Source organism: Mastacembelus armatus, chromosome 6 (assembly GCF_900324485.2).
Source record: "Mastacembelus armatus chromosome 6, fMasArm1.2, whole genome shotgun sequence".
NCBI lineage: Eukaryota > Metazoa > Chordata > Actinopteri > Synbranchiformes > Mastacembelidae > Mastacembelus > Mastacembelus armatus.
The window spans coordinates 18,565,811-18,591,728 of NC_046638.1; the positions used below are offsets into that span (position 1 = coordinate 18,565,811).

General features: G+C 39.1%; 1 protein-coding gene across 4 annotated transcripts; it reads left to right on the forward strand.

Moving 5' to 3' along the window:
* The first annotated feature begins 381 nt into the window (after positions 1 to 381).
* On the forward strand, positions 382 to 24,817 carry dyrk4 (dual-specificity tyrosine-(Y)-phosphorylation regulated kinase 4). Of its 4 annotated transcripts, none has more exons than XM_026312448.1 (15): positions 382 to 547; positions 1,192 to 1,261; positions 15,795 to 15,878; positions 17,224 to 17,376; positions 17,670 to 17,820; positions 18,043 to 18,206; positions 19,182 to 19,318; positions 20,001 to 20,141; positions 20,996 to 21,134; positions 21,397 to 21,478; positions 21,641 to 21,813; positions 21,944 to 22,004; positions 22,192 to 22,321; positions 22,510 to 22,667; positions 22,938 to 24,817. In XM_026312448.1, the coding sequence occupies exons 1-15, from the start codon at positions 516 to 518 to the stop codon at positions 23,213 to 23,215; spliced, it is 1,953 nt and encodes a 650-aa protein (XP_026168233.1). In that variant the 5' UTR covers positions 382 to 515; the 3' UTR covers positions 23,216 to 24,817. The 4 variants fall into 4 exon arrangements, with proteins under 4 accessions (XP_026168233.1, XP_026168234.1, XP_026168235.1 ...); XM_026312449.1 differs by having other exon boundaries at positions 386 to 547; positions 22,941 to 24,817; XM_026312450.1 differs by lacking the exons at positions 382 to 547; positions 1,192 to 1,261 and adding an exon at positions 12,511 to 13,027.
* Positions 24,818 to 25,918: the final 1,101 nt, after the last annotated feature.

The following is a 25,918-nucleotide window of genomic DNA, read 5'->3' on the forward strand; positions in this document are numbered from 1 at the left end:
TTATTATAAGTGGTTTAATTATGGATAGATACTATAATCTATCTACATTCAAGAGAGACTTTCATTCTGTTTCCTTCATGTTCACAGTATAGGAAAACCATTTGTAACTTTTTATTCATTTCGGTCCATTAGTCTTTGTTCCTTTATACACCCAGAGGTGTGGCTGTTTGTTGAGGCTGAGCTACAGTGGCCCTGTGCGGAAATGTATCGCCCAGTGGGTGTCCGTCTCTTGCCTCGCGCGCGCTCCCTTCTCCTCTCTTATAAACACGCGAGCGCATGCACGTACGCACCTGCCTAAAAGCTGCGTCAGAAAAAAAAGGAAAATCAATTTGACTATTTACTGTGGGGGGGGGCAGCCTGTGTTTTGGATAAGCCGGGGGTGGCAACGCTCCGCAGCCATGCCAACGGTCTCGTGTTATCACCGGATCACCGGATATTGGTAATAAAATCTACTTAACACTAAGTACTCGGCACATGACCTCTTCATCACTGCCACCTTGTTGATTTATTTCGCCATGAGCACTCCGAACAAAGTGTGGGAGAAGAGGTGAGTGTTTTTCTATTTAACTGTGGACAATAAGTGTCATTTTAATGTTTAACCCATTTTTGTTCAGTGTATTTTTATTATTATTTTATTCATTTTTTTTATTTATTTGAAATTGCAATCTCCCTATAGTGAACATAGTGAACTACTTTGAAAGTCTGATGTTATTTACAGTATGAATCCGTTTTTCGACAGCTGCTGTTCACAAAAGTTCTTTATCTCCGAGTGATTCACGTATATTTGCAGAGTGCGACTATTGAACCCTACTAGTAGTGAACTGACACCTGTATAACACAGACAGAGCTCAGCGCGGAGCTCGGTGTGTTTGGTGGAAGACAACTGTGCCCAGAAGGTGTCAGTGTAGTTCCTGGAAAGACCTGCTCCTTTGGAAAACGGGTCGTTTTCCTACAGCTGTGACTGCCTGTAAGAGAAAACAGCTGAGTTGATATCATCTAAACATTGTGTTTTTACTGTGCTTGTCAGCTCAGTGTCAAGGGCAACAAGGACAACGCCACTTTACTTACTTTACTTTATGACTTTTATTTTTGAATCCTAAAGATAGACATTAACATACCTGAATAGTTTCTGTGCATGTTTACTATGTCTTATGTGCAGTTATATTAAACTCACATTTTTCTTTTGGACAGGAAAGCCTCCAAAATTAAGCTGGATAAGCTATTAAAAGAAAGAAAAGGCACCTTTCCACTGCTGATTAAGGTAGGCTGGTAGTCATTAATTCCCAGTAAATGTATACATTTTTTTTCAATCCTGAAATTATTTAGTGAATCTTTCTTGTAAGCCTGATCACTTCAGTATCTAATTCATAGCAGTGGCCCTAATTTTGTGTCATGACATTAAGCCTCCAGTACAGTACAACTTGTGCTGATGTGCAGGCCATTAAATAAATGTCATTTAGGAGATTGTGTGTACTGGGCAGAAGTGGTTTATTAGGGAACATACTCTGCCTTGTGGTTTTTTTGGCCTGTACCACTGGACCATCTGAGCGAGGTACCATGTTCCCATCACATATGTTGGGAAAACAAAACCATCCAACCTTGAGCCACTGTAAGCCCACAAATGGTATCTGAGGTTCTCTGACACCACCTGGTTTAACCCAGTCATCCTCGGTTCCTGGAAAATACCACAACTTTCAGCTCTGCCCTACAAGGACACATTCATTCAGCAGTGACACCCTCCCTCTCTGCGTAGAGGGATTAGAGTGTTTCAAAGCCCCTTTGGTATCCCTCCTATAGAACACTTTTATACTTACTGTGAATTATACTTTCAATACATTTTTAAACTTCAGACAAACCAGTGGAGCAGATGTGACTAAATAGTTTCATGTACATTGTGCAGGACACTGTTGGTCATCATATTTTCAAGCTGCCTGGGCTCTGGGTTTATTTAGGCTGTATTTATAACAGAGATTTTTGGAGGAAATAGATGAATGGGAAGGAAAAATAATTTAAATAATATATACAGTTGAGGAACGAGGGTATCAGATAAGAGAAGTAAATGATGATGAATAGGTCCCTTTTGTGTGTGTTTTCATGTATATGTGTGTGGGAGATTTCAGGGACATACAGAAGAAGATGAATCATCAAAATATAAATGAATGTCATTTAAAATATAGATACCAAAGGTTTAGACCTTGTTGTCTTACATGAGCAGCATTGCATACTGTGGGGTGTGCTGACTAAAGTCTTTAATATGTAACCCTATCATGGTTCTTTTATCCCAGTACTTTAAAAAGGCCACTGGCATACAGTAGATTTTCTCATTAATTAGTTATGGCACAGCCAGCAGTTTAAGTTGAAAAGCTTCTCAAGAGCAATGAAAATCTTTCAACATCAGTGAGAAATTGGAAAGAGCCTTATGTAAAGCATCATTTGAAGCTGTTGGGATTTGTAAATGCGTGGACTCCACACTGAGGGTGTCATTTTAAAAGAGGTTTTCTTTTTCTAAGTTGGGATATCAATAGAGAGAATTTGCGTCATTACAAGACACAGACGTAAGCAACTGCTCTCAGCAGATGCACTGCACCCCTTCAAGAAATGCCCTGAGCCTCTAGCAGGCAGTGTGTTTTCATATTTGTAGCCTTTGCACATTATGACTCACTACTCTAGTCTCCTTTTGGCATTTAAGCCAAAGTACTGGCTATATACTATACTAGAAAGTACTGTCAGATTCATTCAATACACTATTTTGCATTGACATACAGTGCATAACATAAGACGAATCTTTATTTGTCTTACAATGGGCATTTTTGGACATTTTTGCATTTCTTACTTGGGAACAAGAGAAAGGTTGTTAGTGCTGCTGCTGATACAATGACTAATTATTTGATTGTTACAGTGATTTTCTTTAATCAAATAATATATTAATAAAACTGTACTTGTAACCCTGCATGACAACACTGTCACTACACTGATTTAGATCATGACCTTGATTATTTTTTGTGCACTTCATGACCTGTTTTAGACTACTGTTTATCTAGGCAAACCCTTACGCCTCACCCAGGCTTTACCCTCACACATTGTGGAGTAGGGAGCAGGCGTCCCCATTATTCTAATGAACCCTGCCCCGATAGGATTTCTCGTCACAGCTTTGTCTTTCGTTGACACTGGACCCTCTGAATTAAAGCCAGTCATGTGGAGAGAGCTTACATCTGCTAAATTAAAAGCTGATATCAGTGTCACTGAGCACGAGGTTCACACACTGTTCACATATAAATATATATATATATATATAAATATATGAACTATCTCTCTATCTCTCTCTCTCTCTATATATATATTTATATATCTAGAGCATCATAGTTAGTTAGATAGATAGATATGTAAAACCAACCATATATAAACACTATATGGTTATACAGCAATACTAGCAATCATTTCTAAGAACCTCTCCACTTCATTTCAACTTTTGTGCATGTGTGTGAATTAAATTGTGGTGTCATGCGTGCACTTTTAAGTTGTGTAAATATTTCTGCTTGCTTGCACACAGCAGAAAGGCCTCTGGCTTGTAGTCTGGGGTGACACATGGCCCATGCGTCTAACATGAATCTGAATCTCCATGTTCTGTAATAACCAGGTATACTGTGGATGACCGTTATCCTTCCTACTGGCCCACACAGGACTGTGAAAATCTGTGCTGCATTGGCCTTGTACAGCGAAGGCTGAGCCTATGCGTGCTGCTGTGTCACTGCTGCAGGTTTCCATGGTGAGGAGATGTTGTGGTGCTGCTTCAGAGGGGACAGCTGGACTGAGACACTCCCACAGTCTGATAAACATTAATTGGATTTACAAAGAATGCTGGGTAAACAGCCACCCAGGGAGTTCTGTTAATGAGTGCCTGGCTTAGTTGCATGAAGTGTCTGTTTTCCTTTAACGGTGAGTCATGCAGTACAGAGCTGCTAAACATGGTATGCCAATCGTCCTCCCCCATCACACCCTCTCTTTCCATATCTATAAACTCAGGAGCATTGTTGTGTAATAGTGTGTGAAGTCTTATCTAAAATAGTGTTATGTAAGGAGATCCGGCTGTTGTTACCTATATGGGCTCTCAGCTTATAACATAGCACAAGATTTTAATGTCTCATTTTTATTCTCGGAAACAATTTCTAATATTACCACTACTGTTTCTAGCAGAGGAAGTGCTTCACCACTAATATTAAGAGAACTAATTGCATACATTCCACCAGAATTTAAAATAAGTAAAAGTAGAAAGGTAACATTAAAAAAATAAACAAACATGACAGTTTTCAGTTTTGTTGTTTTAATTCCATTTACCTATAATTAGAAAAGTGCTTTATATGTTAAATTTCTTCTCCATGTTATTATTCAAATTACTGTCTCCACCACTCATAAAGAATGTAACTGTGTTACATAATTGTGATCACTATAATTAGGATTAACCTTGAAGTCATGCATGTGTTGGTCTTATAGGCCAGAGTATATACCTGCATCTGTTGCATGCAAAAGGCCGGAATGCTGTTTCCGTAGATTATACCTGAGCTTTGGATAATAATCTATTTGAATCTAAGATCGAATCTCCTCTACAGACTCTATCTGTCTTCTGTATTTTAATGACAGTGTGTGGAACAGTATAACCTGTTGCATTTGGCACCCAAAGCCCACCTTAAAGCTTACCTTTGTTCAAAAGCCTTTGTCCACATCTGCAACACATGTCATCAGATCAAATCCACAATTTGCACTAATTGTTACCTTTTGAAAGAGGCGTATTGTCCATGTTAGTCTAGCTCAGACATGGGGTCTTTTGTATTCAGGTGGTGACAAAAGTAGTTCACTTTGAGAAGGTTCCTGTGGCAGGTGACAGGAGATTGGGTAATAATGGGGTCAAAAGAAGGGCTGACAATACTCAAATTACCCAAGTGACAAAGCTCACCTCTGCCGATCATCCCTCAGGATGAAGGAGTGTGAGATACAATTAGTGATGGAATGTGTGAGTCTCTTAATGTAACTTAGCTGGTATAAATAATGATAGGAAGATATACGAAAAGTCAAATGGAAGTGAAATAATTTCTGGAAAGTAGAAAATACAAATTGTAGTGTGGTGACAGTCAGTGTTGCTTTGGGCTTTTAGTTCACTGGGGGGATCATCAGAGCTATTTGAAGATATAAGGTGTGAGGCCACAGAGCTACCAGAGATGTCAGGCTGTCATCACTCATGCCGGCCTGGCGGCACAAGTGAATTGCATCCATCCTCAGGTTCTCAGACCTGGCAGGGCAGAGACTGGAGCATTCAGGTCAACATCCTCACTGCACATGACAGGGACTAAACCAGCATTGTAAGAATTCTTAGCACAGAGGCCAGTGACATTTTGCTTATGTAGATAAACTCATATAAACACACATGCATCTGTGCCACACCTGCTTCAGCTGTTACACATATTTCTTCTGATCAGCTCTATTGTGATAACACTGGCAATCTGTGGGGTGAGCACAGCTGGACATGGTGCGCGAGTCATGTAGCGATGTGTAGAATTTGTATTTTTAGGTGTCAAAGAAGTTCCTTTTAATCTGCAGTTGAAAATATCCATTATTTGCTCAATATATTGTCTTGGGATTTGAAGAGAACAGAACGTATGCAAACTTGTCAAGGACATCACTATATTATAAAGCTATAGAGCTGCTGCTCTCCATACATATATTAAAACAAGGGTTTATTTTCTGCTTGTATCAAATTGTTAGATTGTCTGCCTTTAATGATTTTAAGAAAACATGGACTTATGACAATAGACATTCTACCTGACAACACCATGATGCCTTCACTTTACCTGCATGTTCTAATTTCCAGCTTTTGTGTCATGGTCATACACAAAGAAAGCTCTCCAGGTGTTTTAGAAAAATTGTTTATAAAGAAGTGCTTTGCAGAGTTGACACACGAGCAAACATTTTCTGCTGCATCAGTCAATTTTATTGCTTATGTATTGATTTACTGATTGCTGCGTGTCTTTATTGTGTGGTGGCAATATAAAGGAAAAAGCATGACAGTAAGTGCAATATGTAACTGTAACTGTAACTATGGCCTGATTTATTTTTGGTTTTGGTTTGGAGCAAGAAAACGAGACACTTTCATCAGTCAAGCAGTGACAGTCCCCTCTAGTCAGCTGATGTTGTCTGGCATCAACTTTGTAAGTTGTTCACATACTGGAGCATAGCTTTTATTAAAAGTGGACATATTTTATCTGTAGTCAGATTAGCCTCAAAAGTGAGGGATTAATTTTTCAGACTCACTAAAAATGGAAAAAGGCTATTGTTTAAAAAAAAACCACCATAGTCCAGTCATCTGCTAAACAAGTTCAGGGAACGTGACGTGTGGCCCAATTCTGGCAGGTTTTGTGAGAGTCTGGGTTTTGTGTCTGTTGTGGTTCTTAACATACATGAAATGATGAGTTATGTATAATAGTTCATGAAAGGATTATGTGTGTTCTATATATGGATAGTCTCATTGGGCTAGCACAGTTGACACAAATATGAAGCAGTAGGTCATCCTCCACCTCCATCAACCCCACCACACAAACACACATGCAAATACACAGAAGTGATTATACATTCATGGAAAAAAAATACATATAAAGAATATCACATATATATTTTTATTTATCACAGGTTTGATAAACAATAGTCTAAAGGTGCAGAACTAAGGATTATTTTCATAAATAAGTTTTCAAGTACATCGTAAAAAGTGCTAATAGCACTGGTTCAAAAATAACTTTCTGGATTGAAATTAATTTTCATTTCTAATTATTTTTGTCAGTTATTTGTCTATTTACAGCAGTGCAGAATGTTTCTGACTGAAGCCCCACGGCAAACATGAGGTGCAATGAATGACTGTGACTGATGTTTCAGTCTATTCAGACTTTGACAGAGCTCTGCTATAATCAAACACTGGCTTGTGTTACTGATGCTCGACCCAAGATGAATGCAGCACGTTGTTTTTTTTTCTCACCCTCTTCACCCTTGTGTAGTGTGCCTTCGCACATGGCTAATGAGATTTGGCTTGGCCCAAATACAATCACACAAACACAAAAGCACATTTGCATGAACAAAGAAAACACAAAATCACTCAGGGATAATCAGGCTAATGTTAAAAATTTGACTTGATTGTAATTATAGTAATCTCAGCTAGCAGTTCAGCCACTCTTGTTACAAAAGGTACAGCTGCAACTCTCTAGACTACCGGTAAGAACCTTTTTAAAATGTTCAGTTTTCTAAAGAAAATTAATGTCTGTCTTTGGTTAAAGAATTGGTGCCTAAAGGGAAATGTTCATTTAGGTCCAAGTCTTTTGTCTGTGGATCTGTAGCTGAATAAATGACTGAGGGACCATTACAACCAATACTTTATTAATCAATATCTTTACTGCCTAATTTGTATTGCCAAGCATCATTAACATGTCATACATAAGTTACAACTGGGCCTGTAATCATCTGTTTGCGAGTGTGTCTAAGTGTGTCAATCTGTGAATGCGACCCATATCTCATATGGTGACATGCTGTCACTGAGAGACCTGCTGTGCGTCTGAAACTACAGATGCTGCAGTCCAGCAGCCAGCTAGGTCAAACTAGTCACAGTCACTCCTCTCTGCCAAGTGTCAAGAGATATAGCTACTGTCTGTTTTGGCTCGCAGCTCATCTTGGTGCACTTTGCTTTGCCAGACACCTGGCGGCAATTTGCTAATAGCTTACCAGGTCTTCTGAGAGGAGGTAATTTGGCCAGATCTGGGTGGAACAGGTGGCTGGACAGGCCACACTAGGATCTGTCCAGATCTGACCTGATGGGTCAAAGACCTGGCAAAGGTGTTACATTGGGAAGACACCAGCCTGTCAAATGATTATTATTGTTTTGTGTAGAGAATTAAATATTGTAAATAAAAGCTTGGAGATGAGGAAGGGCAGAAAAGACACAGCTAGAATCTTGTTATACCATATAAGTGTGTTATGTATTTGTAGTAATGAATTTTGCAGAACAGAAGGTTTTATTATAACTAAAACAGACAGAGGGAAAACTTAACTGGAGGTGTGCGGGGGAAGAACAGGAGACACAAAGATCAGGAGCAGGAAGGTAGGACACAAAGACAGGTAGAAACACTAACAGCACAGGCTGATGGACGGGAAACAGGCTGGCGGACAGGCGATAGCACAGGATATCATCCAGGACACAAGGAGACAAGACACAAGACGGACCAACAGCAAACAAAGGAACTGGACTGTTATATATAGACATACAGGGAGAGAGACAAAGGGGCAGAGCAGACAGGTGAAACTAATCAAAAATGATTAAACATAAAGTTGCCGGGGACCAAAACAGGGAAACAGGAACTTAATACAAAATAAGAGTCCTCGGCAGGAAGGCCAAATGAGGACCATGATAAAGAGTCAAGACTGCCTAACAGGGCAGTAATGAAATACAGAAGTTTTCTGCTTCAGGCTACAGAAATAGCAACATTTTCCTATCACCATAAAATGGTTTACACAAAATGTACAGATTTTATTTTTGGTAGAGGGATGTTTGGTAAATGGTTATTTTGGTTGTTGTGTTGTTACTAAGAGGACATGCCCTTTGGTATGAAATGAACAAAATGAAATGCCCAGAACCTTCATAGTAACTTGATGTTAAAAGATATTATCTTTTAGTCATGTCCAGTAAATTATTTAACCATCAGCAGCAAATAAAGAGATGTGGAGAGGTAAATACAACACTTTTCCCATGACTACCTCCAGTGTAAAGCCCAACTCAGCCTCTGTGTCGTGTCCTGCTGTGGCCTCTCCAGTTCCCTGCAGGCAGGAGGCCAGGCGCAGCCAGGGTGTGGTAGGATAAGCTTTCACCCACACACTATTTGTCAGCAAGACTGAAGCATCCCACAGGCGTTTCAAGCAGGTGGAGAACGATAGAAGAGATGGAGGAGGAGATGAGGAGAAGTCTGGGAGGGGAGGTGGGGATATTATGACAGCCCTTCTGGCTTTGTCTCCAGGATACAGTGGCAAGAGAGAAGGCAGAGGAAAGTTGTAGGCTGTTGAACCCCATGAGACACTTGTTAGAGGTGCACCTTCTCGCTGTCTGACTTCATCAGCCTCATGTTGGTCCCACCTGGGAGGATACTGGGATCTATATCTATAGTATAGCTCTGTATCTATAGTACCATTCTAGCCCCATAACTCCCTCTCACTCAAATTGCATTCCCAGAGGCTTCTTTTACAGGAAGCTTAGTACCAGGCCCCTGCTGATTTGTTTCCGGTTCTGGATGGTTCCCTTGTTGAGTCCCATCCGTACGTCACTGGCAGCGGCAATGACAGAAAGCACTCTCTCACCACTTACAACAGCAAAAAGCAACGCACTCTGTCTGTCTGCTGCCTGCCTCTCTATTCTGTCTATACCGTGGAGCAGAAAAAAATACTTTGTAGGAGCCTGACAGGGAAGAAAGCAGAGATTGGAATGTAACCTATAAGTAAATGATGCAGCGAAGCTAAGTCCAGTGGCGCGTTGTGAAGAGTCACAGGAAGCTCTGCAGTGAGAAATCATTTATATTTTTAGGATTTGTACACATCTAAAGAAGACAATGGAAAATCAACATAATGATAATTGAACTTCATAGCATCAAAGTTGTGCGATGAGCAAGAAGAGCTTTATATAGTGGAATGGAGTCAAATTGCAAGATCCTGCCTTACGGTTTAGACATAAAATAGCAGGAAACGCAGACCATCATCATCATCCTTCATTTTTTTTCTATGGGCAGCTATCTGATATCTAAGTTAATCTATCTGATCAACTTCATTCACTCTGGTTGGAAGTGGTGTCTAGAGCCTGAGGTGGGCTTCAGGGTGTGGTGGTGACAGCATGGGAGAGATGTGTTATGTGGGAAAACGGGTCATCACCTGCATCCTGTGGTTTTAGCCTATTTCGGGGCTGCTGCTGCTGCTGGGGCAGGAACAGGAGGGTCCAACCTGAGGTATGTTTGGAAATAGTACAAATGAAATGGGACATCAGATAATTGTTAGTTTCCATTTTTCCATCTGCCAACACTCTCTCTACCCTTTGTTTCTTGTTTCATGTTCCAAGCTCTTAAGTCTCTATTTTTAGAATTGCTCACTGGTAGTGCAGCCCTTGTTTTGTCTTATGCCATGCATACTTAAAATGTGATGCTTTGTTTCATTAGTTTTTGGTAGTCATAGTGAGATATACTTTATTTGCATTGTTTTGCTGCAGCTGCTTACCCTCACCAATGCATTGTCACCTGGACAACAAAATGCACACAGCATAAGACTTTCCCTGGTGAACAGTGGCAAGGATTTCCTAGTCAGAATATGGGTTGTGCTTTTAGGTTTTTCTGCATACTTCAGTATAAGAGACAAAGTAAGATGTTTTGGGGGGAAATATGCGTATTCCTTGTTGAGCTATAGATACAAAGACTCTCCTGTCTGTCTATCTGATATGAAACTACAGCCATCAACTAATTAGCTAAGCTCACATGAAGACTGGAAACAGAGAGAAACAGCTTGCATGGCCCTGTCCAAAAAAATGTTTCTTGTCTTGTGATCAGACATTGAGCTTGAGAAATTACATCTGTAAAACCACAACTTGATATTTTTAGAATTCATTTTTTGTTTAGATTAACCAACCACGATATATCATATTTATCTGTGCATTTAAAGGCATTGTTATGTGGATTTTTATCACTGAACAAGCTCATTGTTTCCCAATTTCCAGTATTTAAGTTAAACGATGTTAATTCACAGACAGCAGTATATGAGAGTGATATCAGTCTCCCTAAATAACACTGAGGAAAAAGTCCATGGAAATTATGCTTTTAGGCTAAATATTTCCATCATTTTGCAGTGATTTATCATCTTTAACTTAAACGTATTTCCATATTTTTATAGCCATGCTGCAGTGTAGAGACATATTTAGATACAGAATTAGATACAAGATATGTGGCTTTTTATAAAATTGTGTCATGTAAGCATTCTACAAAAAATAAGCCATAGAAATACAGATACAGCCTGGTCGGTTCTGCTCTGTGGTAAAGATTGTAGAGATTGTATAAGATAAATGCCTCCACTCTTTAGTCCTTTAAAGGAGCCTCCCACCTCTGAGAGACCTGAGCGTCCCCCTTGCCTATTCCACTCTACGCCACTCGACCAGCAGGTGCCAAATATGCTCTGCGGCTTCACACAAATCCTGAAATTGTCTGTCAGCTCTTGTTTAGCTGCACCTCAAACACGGCTGAAATAGCTCCAATAATGTCAATTCATGATAAGTTCTTTTTGTGTGATTAAATGCAAATGAAGCAAAAAAACAGATTAGGGAATAAGGGACTAGATTAGCTGAGTAAGGAGTGCATGAGCAGCTTTCTCAATGGCTGTTCATCCTGTCCCGGTGCTGACACTGATTACTGAAGTGGCCACTGCTGTTGTATAACAACTGTCATCTAAGCATATTCATCTTCTGTGTTTGTTCTGGGCTCCTCATCACATGGAGCAACTGAGTTGTTGCCCCCTGCAGTGGGGATTAGTCATAGGAAAACAAATATCCTCTTCTTACATTTGCATCATGACGGCTACGTGGTGTTAATGCTGTAATGTCTGGTCTTATGTTACGCTGAAGATGTGATTTCACATATCAGTGTGGTCAGAGGAAAACCTTGTATCAGATTTTGTTATCATCCCCTGCTCTTTCTTCTTCGTTTTGTGAAGTACTTTTAAAATCTGCTGGTTGGCTCAAAAACGCACAGCGGTCACTCAAAAAAAAGGCTTTATTCGTTTCTCTCTGTCCCTCTACCCAGTTTTCTTTTTCTGGAAAATGTTGCCTCTGTGTGGTTTTGTAATATGGCAGTGTTTTATTATGGCAAAAAGTCCGAGCATCAAAAAAAAAAAAAAAAAATCTGTGTAACAGGGAGCTTCCCTTTGTGCCTGTATAGAAGTTCATGGAGGTATAGTTTCATTATTTCCTTGTTAGTACAAAATCTTTAAAATGGCCTCGTGTTATTCTTTTTCTTTGGCAAAGGCATGACAGCATGGCCCTTACAGAAGCTTACTAAAATAAATAGAAGGATTTTTAGAGGCTCCAGCAGATTCTGTGACCTGGTTAAGGAATAAGGGTATAGAAAATGGATGGATGGATGGATGGATGGATGGATGGATTTTTAGAGGAAAGCAGCCTATTTCTTCAAAAGCTATATGCATCATTTTATTGTTAAGCAACTGAAACTCTGTTCATTTGCTCATCTGGGCATGTGTTTGTGCAGCACAACTTAATGATCTCATGTTTTTTTTTTATTCCTAAACTCGAATTAAGTGCCGTTGCTAAAATTGTCAAATTGTTTTAAGCTGATTTACTAAGACTTATTGAGTCTACGTGACACAGGCGCTCTTTGGATCTCATGTTGAGAGCGACCAGGCTCAGTAACATTTACTGTAAATTAAGTGCGCTCGAGCAGTGTGGCCAGGAGGTGCGTGCGTCGGTGTAAACACTGGAGAGCGTCGGTGTTGGAGAGCGCATCATTCACACAGCAGGGTGTAGGTGGACGATAGCAAATGGATGAATATATATATATATAAATATATATGGGGACGTCCCCGGCTATCCGCGTCAGAAAGCTAAACAGGTGGTTCCTTGAGTGAATTAGCAGAGCGCTTGACGCGCAGAGACCCTCAACAGCTTGAGTCGCTCGCTAATCTCCTCTCTGACGACAACGCATTTACCCTGCGCACGTAAAACCAGGAGTACGGCCGGTTTGAGTCGGTGGATCTGATCGGTCATCCAGGTCATCCCCGGCGTTGATTCGGTGTTCATCACGAAGTTGGGCTTGTGAAAACTATCTCGGTTATGAGGCTGGACTGACAGAGTTGGATACAATGAGACTTTCTTGGATTTTATAAACTCTTCTCTGTGTTTGGGTTGTCGAGGATTTGTAAAGACTGACTTTAATAAGATAACATGTTGCCAGAAATAAATAACAAGGTGAGGAGTTTCTGTTGGTTATGTGGTTAGATTGTTGTTCAAACAGCAATTTCCCTTGGTTAATTGTAGTGTGAGTAGTACTCCAGTTTCTATTTATCGTTCATTTATTGCAAATGTGTGAATCAGATTGTTTTACTTATAACGTCTTAGTATCAATATCTAATCCCTTTAGAGTTTTTTATAATATTATAATCACACTTCCTCCATTGCAATATTTCTACAAGTGTCAAGATAGATTTCTGTATCTACACTGAATTTCCATGGATTATTTGCCCAGATACAGGGCTGCTTTTCAGCCCAGTTCCATTTTAGGAGAAACCCTCCACAGGTATCCTTTTACAAAGATAAGCAAAAGTGATAATCTGCACTTTATATACTACTATCTTAACTTTATTGATTGCCAAGAATGTAAAGTCATTCAGACATTGGAAGCATTTCCATTTCTCCTCCAGAATTTATCCCACTTGAATTTTTATTTTGCAGAGCACCCTCTTTCCCCTGACCTCATGCCAAGTTATGTTGAAAAATCTGATCCATTTCTATTTCAGTCGATGTTTAGCCTACTTATTTCAGTGTTTGTTGTGCTGACAGTTTCTGTAACTCTATATGTGTTCACACCTTACATGGAAACCAATGTAAATTTAACCCTTGCTGTTTTTGGAACTTAGAAGAAGAATTTAATAGTTTTGCAGGTTTTAGAAACAGATGTTGGATGGGGATGTTAGCTCTGACAAGCCCTAACAATTAACACATGCACTCATCAGTATGAACACTGATGAGTGCATGTGTCTTGTCCCGTGCAATGGAAATGACAGTGAAATGCGATTAAACATTTAGAAATAACTAAGTGAGTATGAGCGAGCACAGTTTAACACTTTGTTGATGTTTTGCCTCAGTGGCTTTATTGTTTTGACCCTCAACTGACCCCTGAGGATGTTAATGAGCTAGTGCTGCTGACACAAACCTGCTGGGATGACCCTCCACTTCCAGCAGTCATACAGATAGACAGCACTGCTGGTGACTTTTGTTTCCTTGTCTTTACTTCCATTTTTTAATTTATGTTACCTTATGAACTCCGGTTTCCTCCCACAGTCCAAAAACATGCATGTCAGGTTGATTGGTGACTCTAAAATTGCCCGTAGGACTGAGTGTGAGTGTGTGAGGTTGTCTGTCTTTGTGTGTCTATATGTGGCCCTGCGACAGACTGGTGACCTGTCTAGGGTGTACCCCTGCCTTTCACCCGAGAGAGAGCTGGGATAGGCTCCAGCGGATCCCCGTGACCCTGAACAGGAAAAGCGGGTATAGAAGATGGATGGATGGATGTTACCTTATGAATCTCTTTTAGAGCAGTACCTTGTTATATTTATCAAGTGTAAATGTACTTTGTTTAGGAGTCCACAGGAAACAACCCTGTTGAATCTGTATGTATTACTGTTTTTTATAACTGGTGGAGAAGAAGAAAATGACATGTTCTTTCATCTGTGATTACCCTTATTTTATATAGTGGCACTTGTTCATCACTGTGGGATAAAAGGTCACAGTTGGTATTTTTCTTTGGGCCTTGGGCACATGTTATGATGTCACTGGGTTTCCACTGGCTCACTGCTCATTAGGTAGGCTTACAGCAGACCTTTACAGATGATGTTTTAGAAACCAACCTGCCACAGTGACCTACATTGCTCCTGCTGTTGCTCCCAATGCTCCTGAGATTGTAACATGACTACATTTATTTAATCTGCCCTTGTGTTTTCGGGTCACTGAAGCATTATAACTTCAGCGTGAAGATCAAAGTGTTTGCTTCTCTCTACCAGTCAGTACATCTGGTCTGTAAAGTAGAGTTAAAATGTTGGTTCAGTGGGTCAGCCTGCTCTCCTGAGCTGGCTGAGATGGGTCAGTTCATTAGCTTGTCCCACTGCATCATGCTCCAGGGACATTGACCTGATGTTGCTCATGCTTCTGAATCAGTGTTAAAGCTTAAGATTATGATTGGCAAGCTGTTCCCTACCCACCTGTGGACAACAAACCACTCAGCCTGTCTCAAGTCCTCCCTGCCTATTTCCACCCGTCCATGCCAGGCTGGCAGAGTCAGTTTAATTCAGTTCTCCATATGGGGCTAAGCTTTATTCTACCCATATTGTGTCACCCAACACATGCTGATTAACAAGGCACATGTAAACTGGCTTGTGCTGTAGGGAAGTGTGCAGAATCATTCCAAATATGTGCGGTACTGCCATATTTTCCAGAACATCCAAAACTGTATTGTTTTTTGCATCATTTATGCATTTCATTCAGGCACGTTGATCTCCATAGCCTTGTAGGCACGTGTACAATACATTCACTACCAGACACATGGATGTGCACATGAGTATAGACCTGCATAAACCAGAAGGTACACAGAGAATACTGAATAAGGAGAGGATCATTGTCGATGGGTTTTGCAGAAGTAATCTATTTTAGGATCATAGTGCATTATTATTTTTGCTACTCTGGCTGCAACATCACTCATCTGCCCACAGGCTGTGTATGTCTGCAGAGACTGGAGAACACAGCCACCCAGAATGAACACAAGATGCTATTTATTATTTAACATGGCTGCTTTAATCCATCTCTTTTGGTGTAAAGGGATTCTCAATCTGACATTGTAATTAATGTTATGTATTATGCTTTATAAAAAACTAAAAATCACTGTAGAACACACTTTTTCTGTATGTTGAAAACTGCTTCTTTTTGCAGAATACTTTGTGAATTACTCTTATTCCTCCTACAGACATCACGACCAGAGGTCTTCCCTCACCCACACAGAGTCCCATCAGAAGGAAACCATACTGGCACAACCCAACCCTGCTCACAGGTGAGTGCTTCCCCTGTGCAACATGGTATAGCAGCTGTGCCATGCAGACAATATGTAGTGTCAAATGCCATCTTTTTATTTTAGTATTCAATATGTATGTTTATTCTATCAAGCTAAAGTTGCTTGAGACATAGTATTTGTACTTTTCCTCTGCTTTTTCTTTTCATAAACAAGCAGTAAACTGTTGTAAACATATGTGGATGTATGGTATAATATATCAATTATTTCCAATAATACAAAAGCAGCTTATTTAAACTGCATTGCCCCCAGTTATGTACAGGCACGTAACTGTGTTTACTTCCTTTGCCTGTTGTGGCAGGTGCTTGTGACTATATTTATCTCTATCTCTATGCGTCATAAACAAGTTGGCAGATCCTGCAGTAGTTTCTAACATTAAATATTAGGATCATATACTGTATATATGGGAAACCTTTTTTTCCTGTAAAGATGCTATTAACTGCGTGAAATAATGCATTATGATGCTAAAACATTGCACTGAAAAATCTGTATGCAGAGACAGCTCAGTTTTGAAAATTTCCATATGGAATTTGTCTGTATGCACACTATCATGCCCTTTTGACAAATATATCTTATTTTTTCCCAGAGAACTTGGCATAGGTCAGAGGTCTAATTCTGCCCATCATTGCCAGGTCTGAACTTTGCAAGGCTGACACATGTAATCATGCTCCCAGAGCAAGCAGGATGGCAGCTGTGGGAGCATTATCTCCCCCACAGAGCCAGCACAGACAGAGTCTGTCAGAACCCAGCCTCACAGGGCTTTGTCCCCATTTCACTCTTACCCCGATCGGTAATTCCAGCCGTTACCTGCTGGGGGGTCCTAGTCACCTGAGCCTCCACAAACTAAATGCCTGTGAAAGGAATGTAGCTCACTAACTAAGAACATAAGTCACAAATGATGAGGTGCAGCCAGACAGAGACATGTTCATGAAGAAAGGAGAGGGACAAGACTGTAACTACAGCATACAAAGGATAACACTGTACATTTGGACTTCACACTTACTAACTCACTCGCTGTAGCTGGTTTAGGTATACATTTACAACTACATGTGCTGTTCAGTATTTGTTTTTATTTTGAACTGAGATACAGAGTTGATGAACAGTGCAAGTTGGCCAGGTTTATTGTTGATTTGCCTAAATCAGATCTTGTGTATGCTATCATTATTTACACTGCTATAAATATGTCTGAAAGATCCAATCTTTTCCATCCCCTGACCTTAATTTTTTTTAGTATCTGTTACATTTTTTATACATAATGTAGCAAAGTTTATAATATGTGTTTCTTTGCTGAAGTCAGTAAAGGTTAAACAATCCCTCTGATTTGCAGAAATTAGGCCCTGGTGTAGGGACTTTGCCTCAGCTTGAGACACCAGTGGTCCACGTGGTGGTCAGCAATGCCAAAAACCAGCACCAGCACTCGGACAACATCCTGCCCCAAATTACCAACAAAGGGGCTCAAAACAACTTTCAGACACACCTGGTGAGCCTCTAATATAATTACATTTGTAAAATTAGCAGTCAGATTTTTATTACACTATTATATACTGTGTCTGAAATAAAAGATAAGAGAAAGATATTTTTGAACTAATATAGCTCAAAACTCACATCGTATTTCCAGGAACAGGTTTACTGCAAAATCATTATGAATATCAGTAATATCAGTATATTTGTGACTCACAGCTGTTAGCTTATGTTGGATCAGAAACAAAACTGACTCTGCAATAAGATGTCAGAGAGATGACATGTGAATTTCTATGTGTGTTTGTTGTGCAGGATGATAGGTCAAAGCCCACTCAGCAGTTCACCATGCGGTTTGGTGCAACAATGGATAAAGTATCAGTCTCTCGAAATAGCAAGATTATCAGCAACAAGGTGGAGAAAGAAAAGACATATGAGGGACAGAGGCTACCCATGTCACCTACAGGTAAGGCACTATGGATAAGAGTATAATGTAAGAGAATTTGAAAACCATAGTGATGGCGTTACATATTTTGGATATTTTGGGGGTGTTCAAACACAAACAAGTGACCAAGTAATAATAACTTTCTACTGATGCAAAAAATAGCTTTCTGGCATTTAAAGGTGATTGGCCACTATCCTGTGATAGTGACTCATTCCCACCACCTCCTCCTACTTCCTCTTGCAGTGGCATTGATGAACTTCCAAGAGCGGCTGACAGAGTTTGAGCAGGAGGAAATCATGGACTATGCAGAGATCTGGTTCCTGGGTCTGGGTTCTCAGAAGATTGAGGGTTCACAGGGTGCACCACAAAACTCTGGATATGATGATGAGCATGGAAGCTACATCAGGGTAAGGTATTACATGGGGCTACACCAGTGTTTTCCACAGGCTGCATCTGATAAATGTCACCTATGCTATTTTACACCCTCTAGGCCCCTACTGGTATCAGGTCATGGCAGTACTGAACTTGCAGAGTCTACAGAAAATATTTGAGTTTGGTAATCATTCACAATATACATTTATTCAAATTTTAAGGTATTTTTTAAAATTTTGTCTTTATTTTTTTAGGTGGACAGGAAATTTGGGGACATAGAGAAATAGGGAGACATGGCTATGTGAGTTGTTTGCAACAAGAAGTTTTCTAAACAGTTTTTGAAATCAGCTATGAAAAAACTAGAAAAAGGTGACAAAATGTTCCCTGTGGTGAATCATGCCCTGCATGCCCAGCAAATCTTTCTGTTATAAAGTGTCCGTTTGTTGATACATATCAGTCCCATTTTATAGCTCATACATATTCATGCCAGTCTGCACCAAAAAAAAATTTTAATTATTTAATATTATGACAAACTGGAAATTTGAAGCCTAAGCTGAACCTTACATGACCACATGCCTTCATCTAAGCTTGATCCTGCAGCTGAAAACCCACTGTTCAGTTGGATGGAGCTCTTTGTTTGCAACGAAATGCACTGAGGTCACCCTGTGACAACAGTTTTGACTATCTTGTATAAATCAAGCTAATGACAGGCAGTTGGGTGTAAGACAATATGTAGTGAAAGAGCTGTTTTAGGTGGAGTCATTAACCATTGTTTGTATCTCCATTGAAGTTCATCTCACTATTACAGCTTTGACTGACAGTTACAGTGAAATATTTGTACACTCAGTATTGTAGCAGCTCTGTGCAAAACAGATAAAGTGAGCCTACTGCTACTATAGTAGTTACCATGGATTCAAATTTCTTAATCACATAATTTTTTATTTATTAGTATAGAGTAAATGAAAGTCAATTCTGCTTAAACATGCACTGTGCTGTTTTTGGTCTTCCAGGTGCTGCATGACCATATTGCCTATAGGTTTGAAGTGCTCGAGGTGATCGGGAAAGGCTCCTTTGGACAGGTTCTAAAATGTCTGGACCACAAGAACAATGAACTTGTCGCTCTTAAGATTATACGCAATAAGAAAAGGTAAGCCCTGATGTTTCATTCTAATCAATTCATGTTTGGTCAAACCTTTTCAAACTGTTAATACAGTATATTAAATGATACAACCTATTATCTGTATACAAGTGTTATTCAAGGAGTCAACCTTTGACATGCACTTGAGGTCTGATACCGCATTGTGGGTTTTTTTTTTCTACATGCCTGGGTAGTTATCATTTTACATTTCAGGAGTCTGCCAAATCGTTGAGATCCTGATTTAGCATGATAGAAGTTGGCACCTTGTGGTGTTATCTTACCTGTCCTTACTCCCAGAGGATCACAGTGGCCAAGTTCTGTAGGTTAGATGGGAGAGCTGTTTGGCCTTATTGCAGCTTCAATAATGCAGAAAGCAAAATGACTGCAAACTGCCACAACACTGAGTACTGTTCACTGTGTCAGATATCTAGTTTTAGATCTAAAATAATGGGAGAGGAGTTAGTATGTTTAGCATAAAGAAATATCACAGAATTTCTGCTGGAATAAAATTCTCTATCAAAGAAAATTAACACTATAAATTTCCACATCCAAATATTAGAGATGCTCTGCTCAGAACATACATTTAGTATGTTTGTATTATATATATTATTATATTATACATATAATTATTCTCTAATACGTCTCTAAAATGAATGTATCAGTGTCTAACTCAATACATTTTCATCTGTAGGTTTCACCATCAAGCTTTAGTTGAGCTGAAAATCTTGGATGTAATAAAGAGGAAAGACAAAGATAACCTCCACAACGTCATCCACATGAAGGAGTACTTTTACTTCCGAAACCACCTTTGTATTTCTTTTGAGCTTCTCGGGTTAGTACTGCACATTTACTCACTTTCTGAATGCAAACAAGTGGGCCTGCAGGTTCAGAAAATAGTCCTACAAGGTACTATAAAGACAATACTGAATAATTGATCCTTTAACCAAACATATTCCAGGTTACTCACCTTTCAGTGGGTACAACAGATGAATGTACTGCCTTATCAAAGGGTTCTCACTTGTCTCAAGTCATTACTACTACATCTATGTGACTCTAGTCAATCAGGAGTTAAGTGATTACCTGTGTACCTTAAGCTATCTGTGTTTTACCCTGGATTGGCACTGACATCTATCTGAGGGGAGATAAATTGGTGTATCACACTGGCTGAATGACCTTTCGAGGGCGTCTTGGACTGTCACCTCGTCTAACATTACTGTCACTGAATCCTTTAGTTAAGGCCTTGATTAGAGTCCTATCTCTTACCCCTTCTTGCTCCATGGTGTGAAAGCTCCGGTTACACAGTCTAAAGAAGTTTATGTTTATCACAAGTAGCAGGAGGATACGCTGTGTGCCTATCTTTCTGTGTATGTGAGCACAATCATAGATTACTTCCAAGTATGTTGCACATGGCATTCAGTGGGTGTTTTATTATGGGTAATGAAACTTAGCAGCTTTCTTTTTTCAGAGCATTTATTTTAAGAACTTAAAGGAGTACTTTATGTGCTGCAGTTTTTATAAGAGAATGCTTACTTAGATTACTCTACGTGCATGTAAAAATGTATTGAGGGAAAATATTTTGGAAATTAATTGTTTAATTATTTAAAAACATCCAACAAGGGAATAGTTTATTTTATAATTTAATAATATTATGAAGTAACATTGCATCATATTTGTACTTTTTCACAGGGTGAACTTGTACGAGCTCATCAAAAAGAACAACTTTCAGGGTTTCAGCCTCGCTCTTATCCGTCGGTTTGCTCATGCTCTTCTCAAGTGCCTGCAGATGCTGTACAGGGAGAAGATAATCCACTGCGACCTCAAACCGGTACTGACTGCCTAGCATCTGTATCACCTGAAAATACATATGGAATTAAAATTAGTGGATATGATTTAAAGCACAGTTGAAGTCAACAAAGCCTGATGTGGACCACACTTTTTCACTGAATCACTGTACTGCTCTTGATAATTGTGCTACACAAAATTTCCCACAACAATAGTGTGAATTTTGCTCCATCTTGTGGAGCATTATAATACTGCATCAATACAATGTAAAAGCAGTAACATTTGGATGTTTTATTTCTGAACAGGAGAACATCCTTCTATCTCAGAGAGGGCCAGGGAACATCAAGGTGGTGGACTTTGGGTCAAGCTGTTATGAACAACAAAGGGGTAAGAACATATAACTCATTTGAGAAAATATGTGAAAATCAAAAATCATTTTACCATGATAAGCTAATCAAAGAAATGATCACATCTGGTCCTTCAAATATCAATTTTATAAAGTATATGAACTTACACACCTCACTGTGTTTTTTTCATGTTTTCCTTTAGTGTACACCTACATCCAGAGCCGCTTTTACCGTTCCCCTGAGGTGATCCTGGGTCAACCCTACAGCATGGCTATTGACATGTGGAGTCTGGGCTGTATACTTGCTGAGCTCTACACAGGCTATCCTCTCTTCCCGGGAGAGAGCGAGGTGGAGCAGATAGCTTGCATAATGGAGGTATGACATGGAAATAATTGTGTGTCCAAACTTATTATATTTATTTCCTACATTTTGTAAATGTAAATGCATATGTTTCAGTATGTTTAGTGAGATGGCTCAGTATGTATCCAAATACTTGAACTTACAGATTCTGGGAATGCCTCCAAATGATTTTGTTCAGTCAGCATCGAGGAGGAGGTTGTTCTTTGGTGAGAACCAAAATCTGCTTTTGATGCCTTATTTATGGCTCTTTATATGTTATATAACATACTATGTAAATTATACAGCATGCATTGTAGACTTACCAGACCTTGTCAAAAGATAAATGAATATTTAGGTAGACTACAGTTTTGTAGAAAGTGTGAGATAACTTTATGCGCTGTGGTTTGTGTGCAGACTCCAAAGGAAACCCAAGGAACATCACCAACAGTAAGGGGAAGAAGCGTAGGCCCAACTCCAAGGATCTGTCAGCTGCTTTGAAAACGAATGACGCTTTGTTCTTGGACTTCGTCAAGCGCTGCCTCACGTATGTTCCCTCGTCATTTCTGTTAGACTGTTTACAATCATATATTTTTCATTTTTTTGTCTCACATTCTTGGACTGGATGTGGCTTTTTAATGATTTAAATTATTTTAATTATCATATAATAGTACTACATTAATCAAATGAAAAGCTGCACTTGCATAATTGCCATTATTTTTCTCTGTTTTTTAGTTGGGATCCAACCAAGCGTATGACTCCTGATGAAGGGTTACAGCATGAGTGGATCCTGGAGGGAAATTTCAACAAAGTTAGGACAAGAACCAAGCCTACAGTGAAGAAAACCTCAGACAGTTCTATCAACACAGACAGACAAGCAAACAACAAGTCAGGTAAGACTGCAGTCAATTTCATTGTATATTCACGTAGTATGATCAATTATTGCATTTACATATGGTTTTGAAGTAAAAATAAAAGATTATGCATACAACAAACAGTAATAATCAAGCAAAAGCTAGATTTACATTTACAAAATCTATCCAGTTCCGGTTGAATTGGTGCACACTGATTACTTGAAATTTCCATACGATTTTTTATGATACCTATTGGCTGATGCCATATTTACTAAAGCTGACACTTAATAGCTTTTTTTCATGGCACAGCAGAGATGATCACCTCAGAGAGCAACACTAATGACAAGCTGAAGAGAGACAGTTCAGACAGAGGAACAAAAATGGCCTCTACTGAGCGTCTGCGTCCTATCGGGGCCTCAGCTGAGGAGGAGGTCTGTGAAAATGAGGGCAAGTTCTCCAAGGATACCAAACAGGAAGAAGTAGGTGGAGAAAGACCCATTCACATCATTATCAAGCCTCAAGAAGAAGTGGACATAGAGAGAAAAGATAGCCAGGAGCTATCTCACAGTTTGCCCCCTATCATCTAGCAGTCTAACAGAAATGTGCTGCACGTGAGAACTGGAAATGTTCAGACCCAATGTCCCCACTTCTTACCTGGGAGTGACTGAGAAGTTCAAGTGTAAGTAAATGGATTGCTCAGAGAAAGATGCATTTGTTTGGCCTCACACATACAGAAAAGTTAAAGAATCCTGTATGTTGTTATTAACACAAACATGGTGTTTTAGGAAGTCAGAATCAGAGAAACATCTAAGTTTGAAAGTTGAAAAGCAGCTTGAGTGGATGTTTTCTGTTGGGAGGTTGGAGACAAGCCAGTTTCCACCTACCATGAACAAAATATTGATGTATGGACAGCATATACTAATCGTCAGCAAATAGGGATATCTTGTACTTAATGTTTTGAGTATAAGCTCATGATGTAATATATTTTTATCTGAATCTTTGAGTTATGCCAGTAAAGTCAATCGACCAGCTGTATGTTAATGTTTTGTAAAGGATTTAAGATGCAGTTGCAGGCAGGTATATTGTTGAAATGTGTCATACGCGAGACATCAAACTGCTACATGCTACACAATACACTTGAGTTTATATCCAATAGTAAAACAAACTAATTTATAATATAGGACAAACAATTTTGCTGTCAGTGTCTCTGTGTTATTTTTTAAATTTGATCTTTCCTGTGCATGGTTTTACTTCCGTTACCGTCCACATTATCAAAAAGATAGCTTAGATCTGAACCTTCAAAAGTGTATGGGTGAAAAGAAATATCAAGTCTTTATTTTAGTTTTTTTTTTCTTTCAGTAATTTTACCACAGGTTTATTTTCTCAATGGCAAATGATTTGAAAAATTGTGTGCAATAAAGGCAGAGCCAAAAAGTTTTTTTATCATGTTAACAAATGTAATTTTTAATTGTCGAAGGCAGTTGATGACTTACTGGTTCTTATTGATTTAATTTAATAATTTAATTTAAGTATTATTGGTTATGTTTCATCCATTGTTTTCATATTTGTTTAATAGTTTAATTCAACATTATAAAATATGTATTTGTAGTCAAATCTGTTGTATATAATTCTGTGGTAATTTTATGTGTATGTCTAGAACATATTTTAAAAAATATTGCAGATATTTGTTGAGAGTTTAGACAAGGTTTTACTTGTGTTGTTACTGTATGAAAACATTTTGTATGTCTGTGTAATTAATATTTTTATATTAGAAAAAAACAGATAATGCTACTATTGATAGTTTGTGCCTTGCAGTATTAGAAATCTTGCACTTTTCTATAGTCTCTACGTGTGTGTGTGCGTGCGTGCGTGTGTGTGTGTGTGTGTGTGTGTGTGCGCGTGTGTGTGTGTGTGTGTGTGTGTGTGTGTGTGTGTGTGTGTGTGTGTGTGTGGGCGTGCGTCACCTGGTTTTACAGTTTTTGGATTTTCTTACCTATCCTTACCTTACCTTATCCTTATCCTTACCTTACCGCCAAATAAACAAGGGTACAGGCTACACTGCCAGGATCCCATTTATTTGGCAAGATGAGAATAAAACATCTGTCCGAATTTATTTATGTCTTTAGTCACCACCAGAGATTGAAGAAAGATCTTTGTACACAATGTCTGTTACCTAAGAAACCTGAGAACCTGAGATTATGTATTGTAAGTAAAAAAGTCATTTTTATGTCTTTTATGATGAAATTAAAAGTTGTTTAAAAAACATGTGTTTTGATAATTAATTCATGAATTCCTCATTGTTGTATTTGAGTCAAGAGTCAGAGTTGACACCCACGCAGTTCTCCTAATTAAATAATTAGGGGCCAATCACTTTCTGTCAAGTTGCAATATGAATATGTATTATAGCTTTAGACTTATTTCCTACCAGTTCCAGATACAGTATAGACAGTCATTGTATATACATTTGCAATTCAAAAGCTCCAAACCAACACTTCAAAATGAAGTGTGTGTATGTGAGTGTTTGTAGCAAGCCTCCATGAGGCATCAAAGGAGCTCAAAGTCTGACTTGTCTTTTATTGCAGAAATGTGTTGTACAGTAACAGGCAGTGACTTCTGGCTCCATCACTGATCTGAGAGCAGGTTGAGATCCAGACTGTGAGCCACCTCACTGTTCTTTTACAGTGACCTTGGCTCATCACACAATCAAGCGTCTGATTGCATCGCTCACTAACCCTGCTAAGCTTGTTAGCTTCTATGGCAATTAGTGTGGTGCATGCGTGCGTGGTTGTTAGACACATTCAGGGTGCATCAGTATCCAGAGAAGGTTTTGTCCTGTGTAGCACTGTGGCTGAATGGTGCTGGTTACATCCACATATCTGTTTTGTAAATACATTGGCTTACGTTTGGATAGCTAGACACTAGGTAGATAAACTAAATAAAATATACAAGATCCTCAAATAAGAAAGTACAAAATGAAAGAGTAACATGATGAATAGTTGTTGAGATACTTCAGTGATAAACAAACCAAGCCACACTGTATAAGGTCATGCCAGCACCACTATTGTGGCTATAAGACAGTTTGCACAGAAGAGGCCATGGTGACTGAGAGAGACAGCTGGCTGTCGACCAACTGATATAGTTTTTTTCAAACTCATGAGTTAAACTATATTTCACAGTTATTGCATCACAAAGCTTGTTTCACCAACAGTTTCAAAATTTGAAAAATAGGATATAAACAACAACAAAGGTTTAGTCAGCAAAGTTTTCTCAGAAATCAAGTGAGGTCAAGT